The sequence below is a fragment of the Lepidochelys kempii genome, chromosome 4 (assembly GCF_965140285.1).
Source record: "Lepidochelys kempii isolate rLepKem1 chromosome 4, rLepKem1.hap1, whole genome shotgun sequence".
Lineage (NCBI taxonomy): Eukaryota > Metazoa > Chordata > Testudines > Cheloniidae > Lepidochelys > Lepidochelys kempii.
The window spans coordinates 87,680,349-87,695,415 of NC_136383.1; the positions used below are offsets into that span (position 1 = coordinate 87,680,349).

General features: G+C 40.7%; 1 protein-coding gene across 1 annotated transcript in view; it reads right to left on the minus strand.

The window, feature by feature from the left end:
* Window positions 1-663: 663 nt before the first annotated feature.
* The window catches only part of PAICS (phosphoribosylaminoimidazole carboxylase and phosphoribosylaminoimidazolesuccinocarboxamide synthase), a 63,532-nt gene continuing 49,128 nt past the window's right edge, over window positions 664-15,067 (minus strand). The window contains exons 13-19 of the mRNA XM_073343195.1: window positions 10,381-10,559; window positions 7,108-7,287; window positions 6,901-7,014; window positions 4,959-5,042; window positions 4,680-4,860; window positions 2,768-2,926; window positions 664-1,732 (exon numbers count right to left, since the gene is read on the minus strand). Coding sequence (XP_073199296.1) covers window positions 1,566-1,732; window positions 2,768-2,926; window positions 4,680-4,860; window positions 4,959-5,042; window positions 6,901-7,014; window positions 7,108-7,287; window positions 10,381-10,559 — 1,064 coding nt within the window. The 3' untranslated portion in view covers window positions 664-1,565. The remainder of the gene's footprint in view (window positions 1,733-2,767; window positions 2,927-4,679; window positions 4,861-4,958; window positions 5,043-6,900; window positions 7,015-7,107; window positions 7,288-10,380; window positions 10,560-15,067) is intronic.

Genomic DNA, 15,067 nt, shown 5'->3' on the forward strand with positions numbered 1-15,067 from the left:
ATGTTCTCTATTACAGTATCTTAATGGATGACCACCATCACAAGAAGCCTCTGTAATGCCAAACATGTTTCCTGTCACAATAGTTATGTAGCATAAACCTCTTCCTAAACTTTCAGGAATCAGAGGTTCAAATCCCAGCATGATGAACTGAGTTCTTCATTCCTTCCATGGTACATAAATTAAGTAGCATAAAGGTCATTGTGTGTGGGCCTTTGAGGTAACCAAGACTATAGGGTCCATCTATCAATGTGACTATGAAAGCACCCCCAGGACAGCCTATAGGCATAGGGGCTTGTTCCTGTATCTCTAGTGAAACCTCCTCTCCCCTTCCAAAGTAATAGTGTGCTGCATGTTAGTAGTGCTGCATGCATGTAGTTATAAAGCACTATGTCAAGCAAGTTATTTAGCACAGCCATTTTAATTTAGTATCAGCCATGGCATGTAAATTAAAAAAAAAAAAATCTAGATACCGTGAGTATACCTACTGGAGAAACCTCTGCATAAAGCAAATTGGAATTTAACAGTTTATTTGTTATTTTAAAAGCATAGGCTATCACATAAGTTGGGAAATTGCATGTTTGTTAGAATCAGTACTGTAATAAAGTTGACCTAATTAAGAACAAGAGTTTCATGGAGGTAAAAGTCATGCTTAGATCTCATCAGTATTTCACTTAACTGTTTATTTCCACCTTCAATTATTTAATGAGTTTCCTTAGCAACCAACTTCTTCTCCCACTATAAAAATAAGGGAAGAAAGACGCGCACACACCAAAATTTTCTAAAAATGAAGTCTGCTATGAGATTATCAGAGGCTCTTTAAAGCAGAACGAGTGAAATGGAAAGAATTCATTGTACTCTAACAGAGGACAAAAGGCTTACAAGTCAGTTTTGAACTCATGATTACTACTCTGAGTTAATCTTGTCTGCTGCTGTATAAGGAGCATTACTGTTAACATGAGGACATTGCTTCAGAAAATACTGAATAAGCTAACATCCTATCTTGTGATATGGCTGGCTTTCTTCTATATACTTTTACAACCTCTAATAGGATGGCTGGATGTCCAAGTCCATTCCAGAACTGTCTTCCAGTTAGGATTGCAATCTACAGCTGTGTTATTGCTTAGGGAACACATTTTCATAACTGCAAACAGAACAGCATAAACATTTTCTGTTTTGGATTGGCAGTCCATTCAGTGGAGTTAGTAAATCCAAGCTTTATCAATAACATTCTGTAGTAATACTGCTAGGGACAAGTGATAAATCCAAGTGCAAATTACACTAAACCTGCATTTTGATATTGTGTAGTCTGTAGTTAAAGCAGTATACAAGGACTAAAGCAGAACACAATTCTGAGCAAGTCAAACAACTATCCTGTATGCTTCCATTTATTAAAAAAAACAAGACCAATTGTAGAGGCTATCATCTACCATACAAGATGTATCCTCTTACACAACAAAGGGCTTAAGATTTCCAAGTGATCTACATGAAGATCCTAGCGTGAAGACAATTTTGCACATGGCACTATTTTTTATATAGTTTGCATTACTTTCCTTTTAACAAGTTATTTATAAGGTGCATTCTCTAAGTTTTTTGTCAGCCTGCTTCAAGGAGATCCATGTATTCAACATGCTTGAGCGCAGCTTGGCCCACACCAAGTGGTTATTTAATCCAAAAATCTCAGCAGCAAACTGCGCAGCTCCTTCGGGTGAGAGTATAGTAGGACAGCCAAGACCTGTTGTAGAAGAAGAAAAAAATCGAATCTGTTATCAAAACAGGATTTACAATGATCCTAAAAATTACTAACAAGTAATTTTTCAGGCCCTGATGGTTACTGCAGGATTTTTTATTTTACTTTGTCCAGTCTAATTTAAAAAAGGTAAAGCATAAGCAACCTCAATAACCCTAAAGATCCTTGCCTTATTCCTTCATTCCCAAACAAGACAAGATGGCCAGTTTTCAACTGACACAGTTTCAACATGCCCCAAACCTCTCTGCATATTTGAAGAAAGTGGAATTCCCTTGCCTTTGATGATTTAAAAAAAAAAAGAAATCCGCCCCATATGTATAGTTTAGCCTAGTGGTTCTCAGACCAACCCCCCATATAAGAACCTTGCGGCCCCCCAGTTTGAGAACCCCTTAGCCTCTCTCATTCAATGTTGCTATAACTACTGACAACAATGATTGAGTCAGCATATACCTTGAAATCTGAACAGACTATTGAATGTATACAGAGGACTGTTCAGTGTCTAAGAAAATGCGGTTTTTAATTTCAAGCTATGTGCACCTTTAGGACTGATGCAGTTTCACAGCCAAGTAATTCTTTCAACATTAAAGCATCATAGAAAGGCTCTTTCAGTTTTATATGATCAGTTGCTAGGTTAACAAACATACTAAAGCAGTTTCATGAAGGTAAAACATAAAATTAAGTCTCAAGCTGAGGTTTTTTTTTTTTAAGATGTCATATGAATTCCAGTACCTATTTTAAATGTCAGTTATTTGAGTAAGACTATAATGAAAGTTAAGTTTACCCCTCCTTCATTTTCTACGGCTCCACCTCCATCTGTACCAGGAAACTGAAATGTTACTGTCAAAAGGATTTACCCCTCCAAACCCTCTTCAGCAGTGGCTGAACTGACAATATAAATGGGTCAAAGGCATTTTCAGCACTGCTGAATTTGGCAGATGTGTCCAGTATTAAAAAAAATGGGGGGCTAATTACTACAAGAATGTAACTACATATGCCATAGGTCAACATGACGCTTCTTACCACTGGGCAGTCTAAGAGAAGACCAGACATCCTGAGCACCCCAATCGGCTGAGAGAGGAGGACAGCTGACAACTGGATATGACGTGTTACCAGACAGCACTGGTCCCAAGCCATTGCTTCTGCCAGCTACCGCCACAAACACAGTAGGGATTCCATCACCTAACACACACACACACGAGCATTAGCAAGTAAATATCAAAAACCAGTGGGGGGGAGGAGAGGAGAGAGAGAGATTTATACATTTTTCCTTTCCCACACCTGCTTTCATGGAAAGGCTCTGTGTCTAAATACCTCCCCCCTGCAAACACACACACCTTTTTTTGAAATTCTTATTACGAATCAGTTAAGTTTTAGTGTTGCTCAGATTTCTCTTTTTTGGAATACAATGTTGTAATTTCCTTTAGTAATATTCAGTAACTATCAATCACTGCTCTTGTTACACCATCTACAGAAGCAGCATATGAGAGGCAACTCATACATCGAACTCCTTTCTCAAACAGGGGAAGAAAACTTTGAAGATTCATGATAATGGTGCGTACTGGCCATTTCTTAATGGAAACTGTTGAATCACTGGATTTTTTGTTAATTAAAAAGTTTGGCCTGTTGCAACAAAATTTGTAAATATTAGTTCTGCAAAGTTCAATATCAGGGCTTCTAAATAACATCTGGAAAATCTGTGCTTGCCCACACTGTGTCCCCAACTCCCATATCTACATGCACAGAGTGTACAATGGTGCATGGAAGTACCTACATGTCCATGCAAGCACAGGTCTGCAGGAGCAACAAGTGAAATTACTCCTTATGTTCAGTCAAGGCACATGGTTTTTTAATAAAATCTAAGGGTTTTTTGGTACAGAGTACTAGTGTCCACCCCATTATTCATTGTTTTCTATTCTGTGGGCATCACAAGATATGGTTTTCCACCCAGCTGCAGTGTGCAAAGGGCAGCCAGTGGTGTGGTCCAAAAAAGATGACATTAGATGAAGGAGAGACTTAAGTTTTAGCAGCTGGCATTTTTTCTCCAGAATAAGAAGTGACAATGTGTGTGTACATAGCAGGACATTGCAGTAATCCAAGATGTTGAGATGATCAGGGCCTGAGAAAGAATTTTAGCTGTTGGGATAGAGAGGAAGGCAAGATTTTTGGGGAGAAAGAAGCCGTTAGACTTAGACAGGTATGGATGCGGGAGAAGGAGCAGCTGACAATGAAACAGGTGATGATACAGAGTACCATTTATAAAGTTTGCAGACAATACCGAACTGGAAGGGGTTGCAAGTGCTTTGGAAGACAGGATTAGCATTCAATGACAATCCTTGACAGATTGGAGAAATAAACAGGATGAAGTTCAATAAGGACAAATGCAAAGTACTATACTTAGAAAGGAATAATCACAAATACAAAATGGGAAATAACTGCCTAGGAAGGAGTCCTGCAGAAAAGGATCTCAGTGTTACAGTGGATCACAAATGAAATGAGTCAAGTATGTAATTTTGCTGCAAAAAACACCCCTCCCCCAATTCTGTGATGTATTGGCAGAAGTGTTTTAAGCAAGACAAAAAGTATTAATTCTTCAACTCTACCCAGCACTGACATGGCCTCAACTGTAACACTGTGTCCAGTTCTCAGTAGCACAAATTGGAGAAAGTCTAGGGGAGAGCAACAAAAACGATTAAAGGTCTAGTAAACATGACCTATAAGGAAAGATTGAAAAAAAAAACAAAAAAAAAACCCTGGGTTTGTTTAGTTTGGAGGAGAGAAGACTGAAGGGAGACACGATAAGTCTTCACATACGTACAAGGTGCTTATAAAGAAGAGGGCGATAAATTTCATGCAGTTTGTGGCAAAGTTCTCAGGAATCTGAAGAACTCTAGTTATTGGCTCTAAACTTAATACATGACTAGTCAGGGTTTACCTTCATACTCTGCCTTGATCCTCAGAGTTTCATCTGGCCCTTTGTGAGCAGATGTCACTCGTAGCTCACAAGGAATTCCAAAGTTTGCACATGCCTTTTTAATTTTTTCGCAGTGGCCAAGATCAGAAGATGATCCCATCAACACCACAACTCTACCATGGCTCTTTGTTTTCAGCAGCAACTGGAGTGGAAAAAAAGAAAAATGAACCACAGAACTTGAACAGAGTACACAAGATTGTCAATTTCTACACAGACTACAGTTAATATTAACAGGGGTACCTCCACTCTTTCTGCAACCCATTCAAAGTTTCTTTTAACCATCTGAAGCGCTTCAGGAGTTACTTCTTTTAGATCACGGTAAGACTGAAATACACAGATAGCAAGTTATTCCTGATGTTCTATTTGGAAGTGTGATGGTCAATCATTTTGCTCTTAAATATTCAACCAGGTGCAACCATTCTACTACCAGAGGCTAGAGAAATTTATGCCATCTTTCAAACACCTGTTTCTTGAAATATATATATTCTACAATAGATTCTTCCCCATGAATTGAGGCCAACATGACATCAAGAGAATCCCAACATCTCAAATTTTGAGCCATTAGCTCCAGCAAGCACTATTGTCCACCACATTATAGTAGAGTCACAGCACCCTCTACTTCAGTCAATTCCTTTCTGAGAGAAAACTCAACTTCAGTGCTTGGTTGCCTCAGCCATGATGTGTTAGCTAGCCCTCTCATGCCCAACTGAAGTCAGCTGGAGGCTTCCTTGCAAATATACACCATGCTGCTTTGGCATGTTAATTTTAATTTGGAAGCAGAGCTTCAATCACAGGACAGCAACTGCAGTAAAGTACAGCCAACACCTAACAAAAAAAAGTAAACGCCAAAGTTATAGTAATGGTGGATTACCACCACACCAGCGATTTGCTCAGAAGCAAATACAGTTGTATATTTGTAGTATAACAGCTAAAATGAGTGAAGAGGAAACACCATAATTTTTCATTTCATTCAGTTTTTAAAGGAAGCAGACCTAATGCTGCTTTCCAGTTTTAATTTGTTAGTAATAGCACTGGAACACTACTGTATCTTGGATTATCATAGACATAAGTTATGGCAGCTTGTGCCTACTCGAGAGAGTCTACAGTATTAGTGGAAGTGACTAAAATCACAGAAGTTCCACGAAAGCAGCATTCAGTGCAGCTAAAATGGTGCCCCACAATGGACTCAGTCTAGGATAAACCACAAATCTTTGTTCCAGGCAACAAACATCTGTGGACTGTCTAGACTTGTGGCTCTTGACCTTTCCAGACTACTGTACCCCTTTCAGAAGTCTGATTTGTCTTGTGTACCCCAGAGTTTCACCTCACTTAAAAACAAAATCAGACAAAAATAGAAAAGTGTCGCAGCACACTATTACTGAAAAAATGCTTACTTTCTCATTTTTTACCATATAATTACAAAACAGATCAATTGGAATATAAATATTGTACTTACATTTCAGTGTATAGTATATAGATCAGTATAGAGAGTCATTGTCTGTATGAAATTTTAGTTTGTATTGACTTTGTTAGTGCTTTTTATGTAGCCTGTTGTAAAGGTAGGCAAATATCTAGATGAGCCAATGTACCCCCAGGGGTATGTGTACTCCTGGCTGAGAACCACTGGTCTAGACCAGCAATTACATCAATGTTAGTTATCAGTTAAACTGAGTTAAAACAGGACAAACTTTGGCCTAGACAAATCAAGAGGCTCTGAAAGGAGAAACTTGGGACCCATTGGTGAGCCAATTTTCATCTTCATGGCATGTTTCTGACTTCTAGTACTTCATCAGTGTGTGTCTGTGTCACTCAATTATTTGAATAATTCACACTCAAGGAGTACATTTTATGCAAGAAGTTCTGGAGATCCCTGCAGACTTAACATTATACACAAGGCACTATGATAACACCAGAAAATATTGCAGGAATTCCTATTAACGACACAGGCATCCTTAAGGACTTGATTCTGTTGCCATTAAAATCAATGGAAGTTTTGCCATTGACTTGAACAGGATCAGACCTTAAATGCTTTGTGGCCTACCTTGCATAAGCATAGACTGCCAAGGAAAGCAGCTCACAGCAGTTGCTTGAATGCTGTCCACACAGCCCCCCGGCCCCACCAAAATAAGATGTAGTTTTGTTTTTTATCTCTGATTCAGACCCAAAATGGTAATAGTATTACCTGTTTGTCCTTCTGCTGGCTTCGGTCTCCTGACGGCCACAGTCTCCAAGAATCATTATCAATAACATCAGCAAGGACAATCTCTTTTGTAGTTATATTAACACCAAACTCAATCTAGCAAAATTAAACAAGAGCTGTAAAGTAGCATCAAAAACTTATTCCACTACTTGCAGAACCATATCTACAAGACAGATTTTTTTCTTATACCTTCATGTCTACAAGAGTGCAGTTCTGGGGTAACCAAGATTTTTCCAGTATCTCAAAAATTGCCTGTGTAGAGTGGGCCATAATATCCACCTCGGTTTGGCCAATAGTAAGTCCAGCAAAGCAGAACTTGGCTTCAATTAGTTGCTCCTCAGACCATTGTGGATCATTAGCAGCATCATCCTGAAAATGAAGTAAAATAAACTTGCATAGAATAAGATCAGTTAATGACAATTACACCAGACTTGAGTTAGATTAAAAGAAAGCCTAACAAACAGTGAAGAGAACAATTTGAAATCCAGTATCAGACAGGTTTTGTGGCTTTAAATTGATATTTGATAAGTCCTAGCAAGATTTTTTAATCACAACAGTACTGAGAAATCCAAGCTGCAAGACTTTTACTACCTTAAGATAACTTGAAAAAAGCATTACTTACTTGAACATTAAGTCTGGAAGGTGCATCAGAGAAGTGAGTTCAAGACAAAGCTTTAACTATTTTTCAGTCAATAGTCCACAAAACTTCTAATTTGGTAAATGTTTCTAGAAACGCTGTTAAATCCTAAAGGATTAGCTAGTTACACCATTCATACTTTAGCAGACAGCAGTGGAGGGGTGTTGGGGTGTCTATATTTATTTTATCTCCACTGTATGTGGTATAAAAATAATAAACTGCAACACTGTATGCCTTTCAACTCTAATCACCACTTAACCTACAAATCTATTTCCACTGGACTACAGAGAGTTCAGTTTTAACGAATTCCAAGAGGACTTTCGCTGCTAGTATTTAATCAAGTAATGCAAGTTTGACTCTAAATGTTATTCTCAACCTGCTTATTTGGAGGCAGTCAGCACATTACACTAAGACTACTTGATCTGTATTTTTAAATCACTTTTCAAGAGTTCTTTTAATCTTGAATTGGACAGAAGTTGCTGTATGAAAGCAACTGTTGTAAAATCTTCAAGTATAGATTTTGCCAGAGCATGCAGTGAATACAACCTATTTATTATGCAAGATGCATGGTTATCATCTGCTTTCAGAAGGGAACGCCCCTGTATATTGCTGACACCAGGATGGTTACTGGCTAGGTCCTTTCATGCTCTCCTCCAATTGGGGGAAAGGTGACAAGAAAAAAAAAGAGAGACTCCCAGTTTCACAAGGATACCACTTCAGAGTTTTAGCCATGTTCTCCCCTCAAAGGGAAGAAGTTAGCAACCTCCTAAAGGAGCCCGCGTGCAAGGAAATAGATCACAGTCCCTTGGGGAAAGTCTTCCCTGCCCATTCGCCATCCAGCCCAAGGCAGCTACTCTGTTTGGAACCTCTCTGCTACTGAGTACCCCTGAATATCACTGAAGAGTCAGAATAGTTATTAAAGACTGGTCACTCTCCTCTCTGCTCCATTTCTCTCTCACTCTCACCCCCCAACATACCCCTACCAGCTTGCAGAACTCTGTAATGCTCCCTAACCAAACTCAGCTTGCTTTTGTCCCTTTCAGCAGCATAAGAGAAGAAGTCCCAATGTTTCCATGCTATTAAGATTGTTCAAAAATGCTGAATACAAAGACCGTGATCCACTGAATGCCTGGGGTTACCAGTAAATTTACTCAAATCAGACACTACATATACCAAAAGGACTTCGTCAGCGAAGTACTTCTAGGACAAGGATCAAGCCAACATCAGAAAGATAAAATGTTGATGCTCTGAAATGTGTAGCACTCTCCCAATAATACTTTTTCCCACCCCTTCTGCTTACAGTTCAACCAGAAGGTTTACCCTCCCACTCCCTACCCCCAGAGTGGGACCTCCTCTCTAAACAGGCCAGTCCCTGGAGAGATACATCCTTATCTTGTCACAATGGTAGTGGGGCCGTGACCCCACACCCTTCTATAAGGATGCTGAGGTTTCCTTTAGTTGATGGCTCGCATGATGTGTAGTTAACTGACATGATCTTGTCACATTAAGAACTGAGGCAAAACTCCCTGTATAAAGTCACCATTCCCCAACAGGATTAGCATGGACTGCTGGTACAGCAGAATAAACCCTTCTGAGTTTCCTGCATCACCTCACTTCCGCTATGCTCCCAAACCCTGCCAACACAAGAATGAAAATCATGCATGAACTCCCTTTGTTACTTTATCATGTTACATTTGTTTAGTGGCAGCTTAAGTGATCTAAGGAAGGACAAGAGAAAAAGTCCATAACATCGACCACATTTTAACAGATTATCTCGTGAACCACCTCCTCTCTCACTTACTATTATGCATGCTGTCTTCCCATTTGTGATCACAAAGGTCTCCTTCCCTCCTCATTTACCTCACACCCATTTCAATTACAGCAATAGTTTACAACGAAGAGTAACAAACAGAGAGTGCTTAATGCATTTTTAGCTGTTCTGTAATGAGATTTAAATGCTGGAAATGAGTCTGCACTATGTGACCAGCCAGCTTTCTGATCTAGTTTGAGAATCTCTGATCTAAGAGAATATTCAAGAAAGACATTTTAGAAATGTTTGCAAAATACAGTATCAATACTAGTTTTTAAAAATCCATCAATAAGTAGTTTCATTTCAGTTTAAAGGGACATCTGTCATCCTAAAAAATACACTTGTCTGAAAGTGTTATATTTATAGCTGCTATAATTATATTTCTTTTCACCCTTTGTTTGCCAGTCAGTTTCATTATTTTTTCAGTAGGATCAATTAGCCAGTTTCATATTTGTATGGATCTTGCATGCAGTAATAAGGGTAGCAAACACACAAACAGAAGTGCAAAAACCACAAAAATTGACAGAAGTCAGTTTCAGGCACTAACCCTGCTCCTGTGTTCAGCTTATTTTGTAAAATAATGGGCATCAGGTTTAAAACAAATAAAAGGAAGTTCTTCTTCACACAGCGCACAGTCAACCTGTGGAACTCCTTGCCTGAGGGAGTTGTGAAGGCTAGGACTATAACAGGGTTTAAAAGAGAACTGGATAAATTCATGGAGGTTAAGTCCATTAATGGCTATTAGCCAGGATGGGTAAGGAATGGTGGCCCTAGCCTCTGTTTGTCAGAGGGTGGAGATGGATGGCAGGAGAGAGATCACTTGATCATTACCTGTTAGGTACACTCCCTCTGGGGCACCTGGCATTGGCCACTGTCAGCAGACAGGATAGTGGGCTCGATGGACTTTTGGTCTGACCCAGTATGGCCATTCTTATGTAAAAATGATGCTACTTCAGGTGGACGGTTACCTTTAACAAATTGCCTTCTTTTGTTTAATAGTTACAGTTTTACTTACCTTGTAAAACATCTCAATTTTGGGTGGGTAAAACTTATAACCTTCCTTGACACCAGGGTTTCTTTTCAGGAAAGAACCAGTAGCAATTCTTCTGCACACCCATTCAATTGGAATCATTTCACATTGAGCTGCTATGAACGCGGTGTCGCTATGTTTTCTGACAAAAGCAGTTCTGATTCCTAAATGTAAAAAGAAAACACAGTTTACTCTGTGCATTTCTATGAGTGAAATGAGAACTGCGACCAGCTTGGCGTATAGTTGATCAAACAGAAAATTATTTCATCAGAAGATCCCTTTTCTCAAAGACCTTAATGTGTTGTTCTGTAGCTACAATACACCTAAGATGATTACTTCCCAAGTGAGAGGCCTTAAATAATTAGGACAAACACAAAATGGTCTCAGTCCAGAAAGCACTCACTTCCCCAATTCCATCCAACAAAATACACAGTACATTATAGAGAGCCTTAGAAACTAGTTTGTAGTGCATTTTCAGAACTTGTTTAAAATCACTTTGCAATAGAACACTTTTTCCTGATCATGCTATAGATCAGTGGTGGTCAATCTTTTTTCATTTGCGGATCCCTAAAAAATTTCAAATGGAGTTGTGGACCTTTTTGGAAATTTTAGATAAAGTCTGCAGACCCCCAGGTTCAAAACCACTGCTATAGATAACCTAAGTCAATGCTCCTAATAGATGCCTTCCCATTTTCATCTTTCTGCTAGTTTATGTCCTTATATTCGAGTCACAGTGGGCAGATGTCATGAAGGGCAGGGCTGTCCCTACCAATTATGGTGCCCTACGCAGCCTGAGCACCTGCTCCCCCCAACGGAGGGTCTGGGCTGCGCTCAAGGCCTGCAGGGCCGGGGAGGCAGAAGCTGTGGGGGGCCCCCACAGCAGCCCGGGGGATTAGCAGGGGGCCTGGTTCCAGCAGCAGGAAGTGGAATGACCCAGTCCGCTCCTCCTGCCCAGCTGAGTTGCTTGGGTGGGGTGGGGGAAGGGACCGCCCCCCATACTCCAGTTTTGGGCCCCACACTACAAGAAGCATGTGGATAAATTGGAGAGAGTCCAGCGAAGGGCAACAAAAATGATTAGGGGTCTGGAACACATGACTTATGAGGAGAGGCTGAGGGAACTGGGATTGTTTAGTCTGCAGAAGAGAAGAATGAGGGGGGATTTGATAGCTGCTTTCAACTACCTGAGAGGTGGTTCCAGAGAGGATGGTTCTAGATTATTCTCAGTGGTAGAAGAAGACAGAACGAGGAGTAATGGTCTCAAGTTGCAGTGGGGGAGGTTTAGGTTGGATATTAGGAAAAACTTTTTCACTAGGAGGGTGGTGAAACACAGGAATGCGTTACCTAGGGAGGTGGTAGAATCTCCTTCCTTAGAAGTTTTTAATGTCAGGCTTGACAAAGCCCTGGCTGGGATGATTTAATTGGGGATTGGTCCTGCTTTGAGCAGGGGGTTGGACTAGATGACCTCCTGAGGTCCCTTCCAACCCTGATATTCTATGATTCTATGATACTGACCGGTAGCAGGAAGTGGAGCGACCTGGCCTCAGCCATGTCGCTTGGGAGGGGGAAGGACCGTCCCCCACACTCACCGGCAACGGGAAGCAGAGCGAAATGACTGGGAGCTGGCAGAGTGGAGCGGGCTGGGGCTGGATTGCTCCGCTTCCTGCTGCTGCCGATGAGTGTGGGGTCAGGCCTGACGCTGGTGCAGGCCCCCTGCTAATCCTCCGGGCTGCGGGGGAATCGCTGGGGGAAGAGATGGAATGGGGGTGGGCCAGGGGTGGAGACTAAGAGGCAGAGCAGAGGGAGCTGTTCTGGGCACCACGCCCCCTTAGGGATGGCCCTGCCCCTTGTAGTGGGTGCAGCGGCAGCCGGGTGATAGGGCTGGCTGCTGGTGCTGCCGCATATGCAGCACGCAGATGACTAGGGCGCCATGAAATTTGGGGCAATTTTGATTATGATGGACTTGTGGCACCTTAGAGACTAACCAATTTATTAGAGCATAAGCTTTCGTGAGCTACAGCTCACTTCTTCAGATGCATATCGTGGAAACTGCAGCAGGCTTTATATATACACAGAGAATATGAAACAATACCTATTCCCACCCCACTGTCCTGCTGGTAATAGCTTATCTAAAGTGATTTCCAGCACAAATCCAGGTTTTCTCACCCTCCACCCCCCCACACAAATTCACTCTCCTGCTGGTGATAGCCCATCCAAAGTGATAACTCTTTACACAATGTGCATGACAATTAAGCTGGGCTATTTCCTGCATAAATCCAGGTTCTCACATCCCCCCCACCCCCATACACACACAAACTCACTCTCCTGCTGGTAATAGCTCATCCAAACTGACCACTCTTCAAGTTAAAATCCAAGTTAAACCAGAACATCTGGGGGGGGGGGGGGGTAGGAAAAAACAAGAGGAAACAGGCTACCTTGCATAATGACTTAGCCACTCCAAGTCTCTATTTAAGCCTAAATTAATAGTATCCAATTTGCAAATGAATTCCAATTCAGCAGTTTCTCGCTGGAGTCTGGATTTGAAGTTTTTTTGTTTTAAGATAGCGACCTTCATGTCTGTGATCGCGTGACCAGAGAGATTGAAGTGTTCTCCGACTGGTTTATGAATGTTATAATTCTTGTCAAGAATTATAACATTCATAAACCAGTCGGAGAACACTTCAATCTCTCTGGTCACGCGATCACAGACATGAAGGTCGCTATCTTAAAACAAAAAAACTTCAAATCCAGACTCCAGCGAGAAACTGCTGAATTGGAATTCATTTGCAAATTGGATACTATTAATTTAGGCTTAAATAGAGACTTGGAGTGGCTAAGTCATTATGCAAGGTAGCCTGTTTCCTCTTGTTTTTTCCTACCCCCCCCCCCCCCCAGATGTTCTGGTTTAACTTGGATTTTAACTTGAAGAGTGGTCAGTTTGGATGAGCTATTACCAGCAGGAGAGTGAGTTTGTGTGTGTATGGGGGTGGGGGGGATGTGAGAACCTGGATTTATGCAGGAAATAGCCCAGCTTAATTGTCATGCACATTGTGTAAAGAGTTATCACTTTGGATGGGCTATCACCAGCAGGAGAGTGAATTTGTGTGGGGGGGTGGAGGGTGAGAAAACCTGGATTTGTGCTGGAAATCACTTTAGATAAGCTATTACCAGCAGGACAGTGGGGTGGGAATAGGTATTGTTTCATATTCTCTGTGTATATATAAAGCCTGCTGCAGTTTCCACGATATGCATCTGAAGAAGTGAGCTGTAGCTCACGAAAGCTTATGCTCTAATAAATTGGTTAGTCTCTAAGGTGCCACAAGTCCTCCTTTTCTTTTTGCGAATACAGACTAACACGGCTGTTACTCTGAAACCTTTGATTATGATGTGGCCCTCCTCTCCTACTCCAGTTCCAAAACCTCCACCCGTTTTAGCTATGCCAAGCCAACTGTAAGGTCCCTGATTTAGGATCTGCCAAAGGCAAAGTAGCCAGTATCTGGTAAATCCAGAGTGGATATGTTCCATTCCAATTCTGAACAATTTCGAACTTTTTTGTTGCTCTGAACTGTGCTGTATGTGGCGATTTTTGGTCCTATTTGACAGTAAGCCTTCACTCACAAAGCAAAGTTAAAGTCCAGTCAACAATCTTTTACGGTGTTATTGTACTTCACAATACTTTAAATGAAGCAATTTTAGGACTACAGGACTGATTTCTAGAATAACTAGATTAATGTAACCTTGTCAATCTTTCTTGCACTTAAAGGTGGGTGTGTTGTTTAATATTTTCAGGATTACAGATTGACTGCCTCTGCTGACAACGAATTAAAAAACATTCAATAAAGAGTTTGAAGACAGTTAATAGGTAATGAATCAAGTGTAGCTGTGTTAATTGATTTTAAGTCAGGAGATAACACGTAGGGCCAAAAGAGGATGCTCTCCTTTGTGGTCAAACAAGATGTTTAAGATTCAGTGTCTACAATGGTGTCCATTTTGGTTTAAACACATCATCTGATGCAGTGCAATCAAACTGTAAATTGAAATTAAAAGGGACTTGATGGGCAGAATAACCACAATGTCCATCTCGGCTGCTTCTGTTGCCCTTCTCTTTTTCCTGAATGTGTATTTTAGAGCTGCTATTCTTCGCTCACAAGAACTGCAAGTCAAATTTTGTTTCTATCAGAAGAGTGGAAGAAATTAACAGATGTCTCCTCTTATACACATAGCTTTTGTATCACCTGTGGACTTTGAAAGAAACTCTAGTTCAGAAGAGTTATGTGAAGTAAATAATTTATGCCCCCCCCCCCCCAAAGCATTAACATGACCTGTCAATTGTGGTAGTTAGATTGATCAACTGGTGACCGAGAAACCAAGGATACTTTTGCTTAGACTTCTAGTGCATATCCAGGTCAGTTTAGTAAGGGGATGTTTTCTAATTCCTAATGAACGAAGCAGTCACTGGGTTTTTTTTTTTTTTTTTGTAATGATTAAAGTAGTGATCTTGCAAACACTACCAGACATAGCGTTTTGTACCCTTTATAGCCCAGTTTACTTTAGGTAAAAGCCTCTGAAACACGTAAGTGACCTATGACGACCTTAAGTCACTTAGGGCTGTCAAGCTATTTAAAAAACCAGATTACGTGACTAAAAAAAATGGAGCATACAATTAACTGTGCTG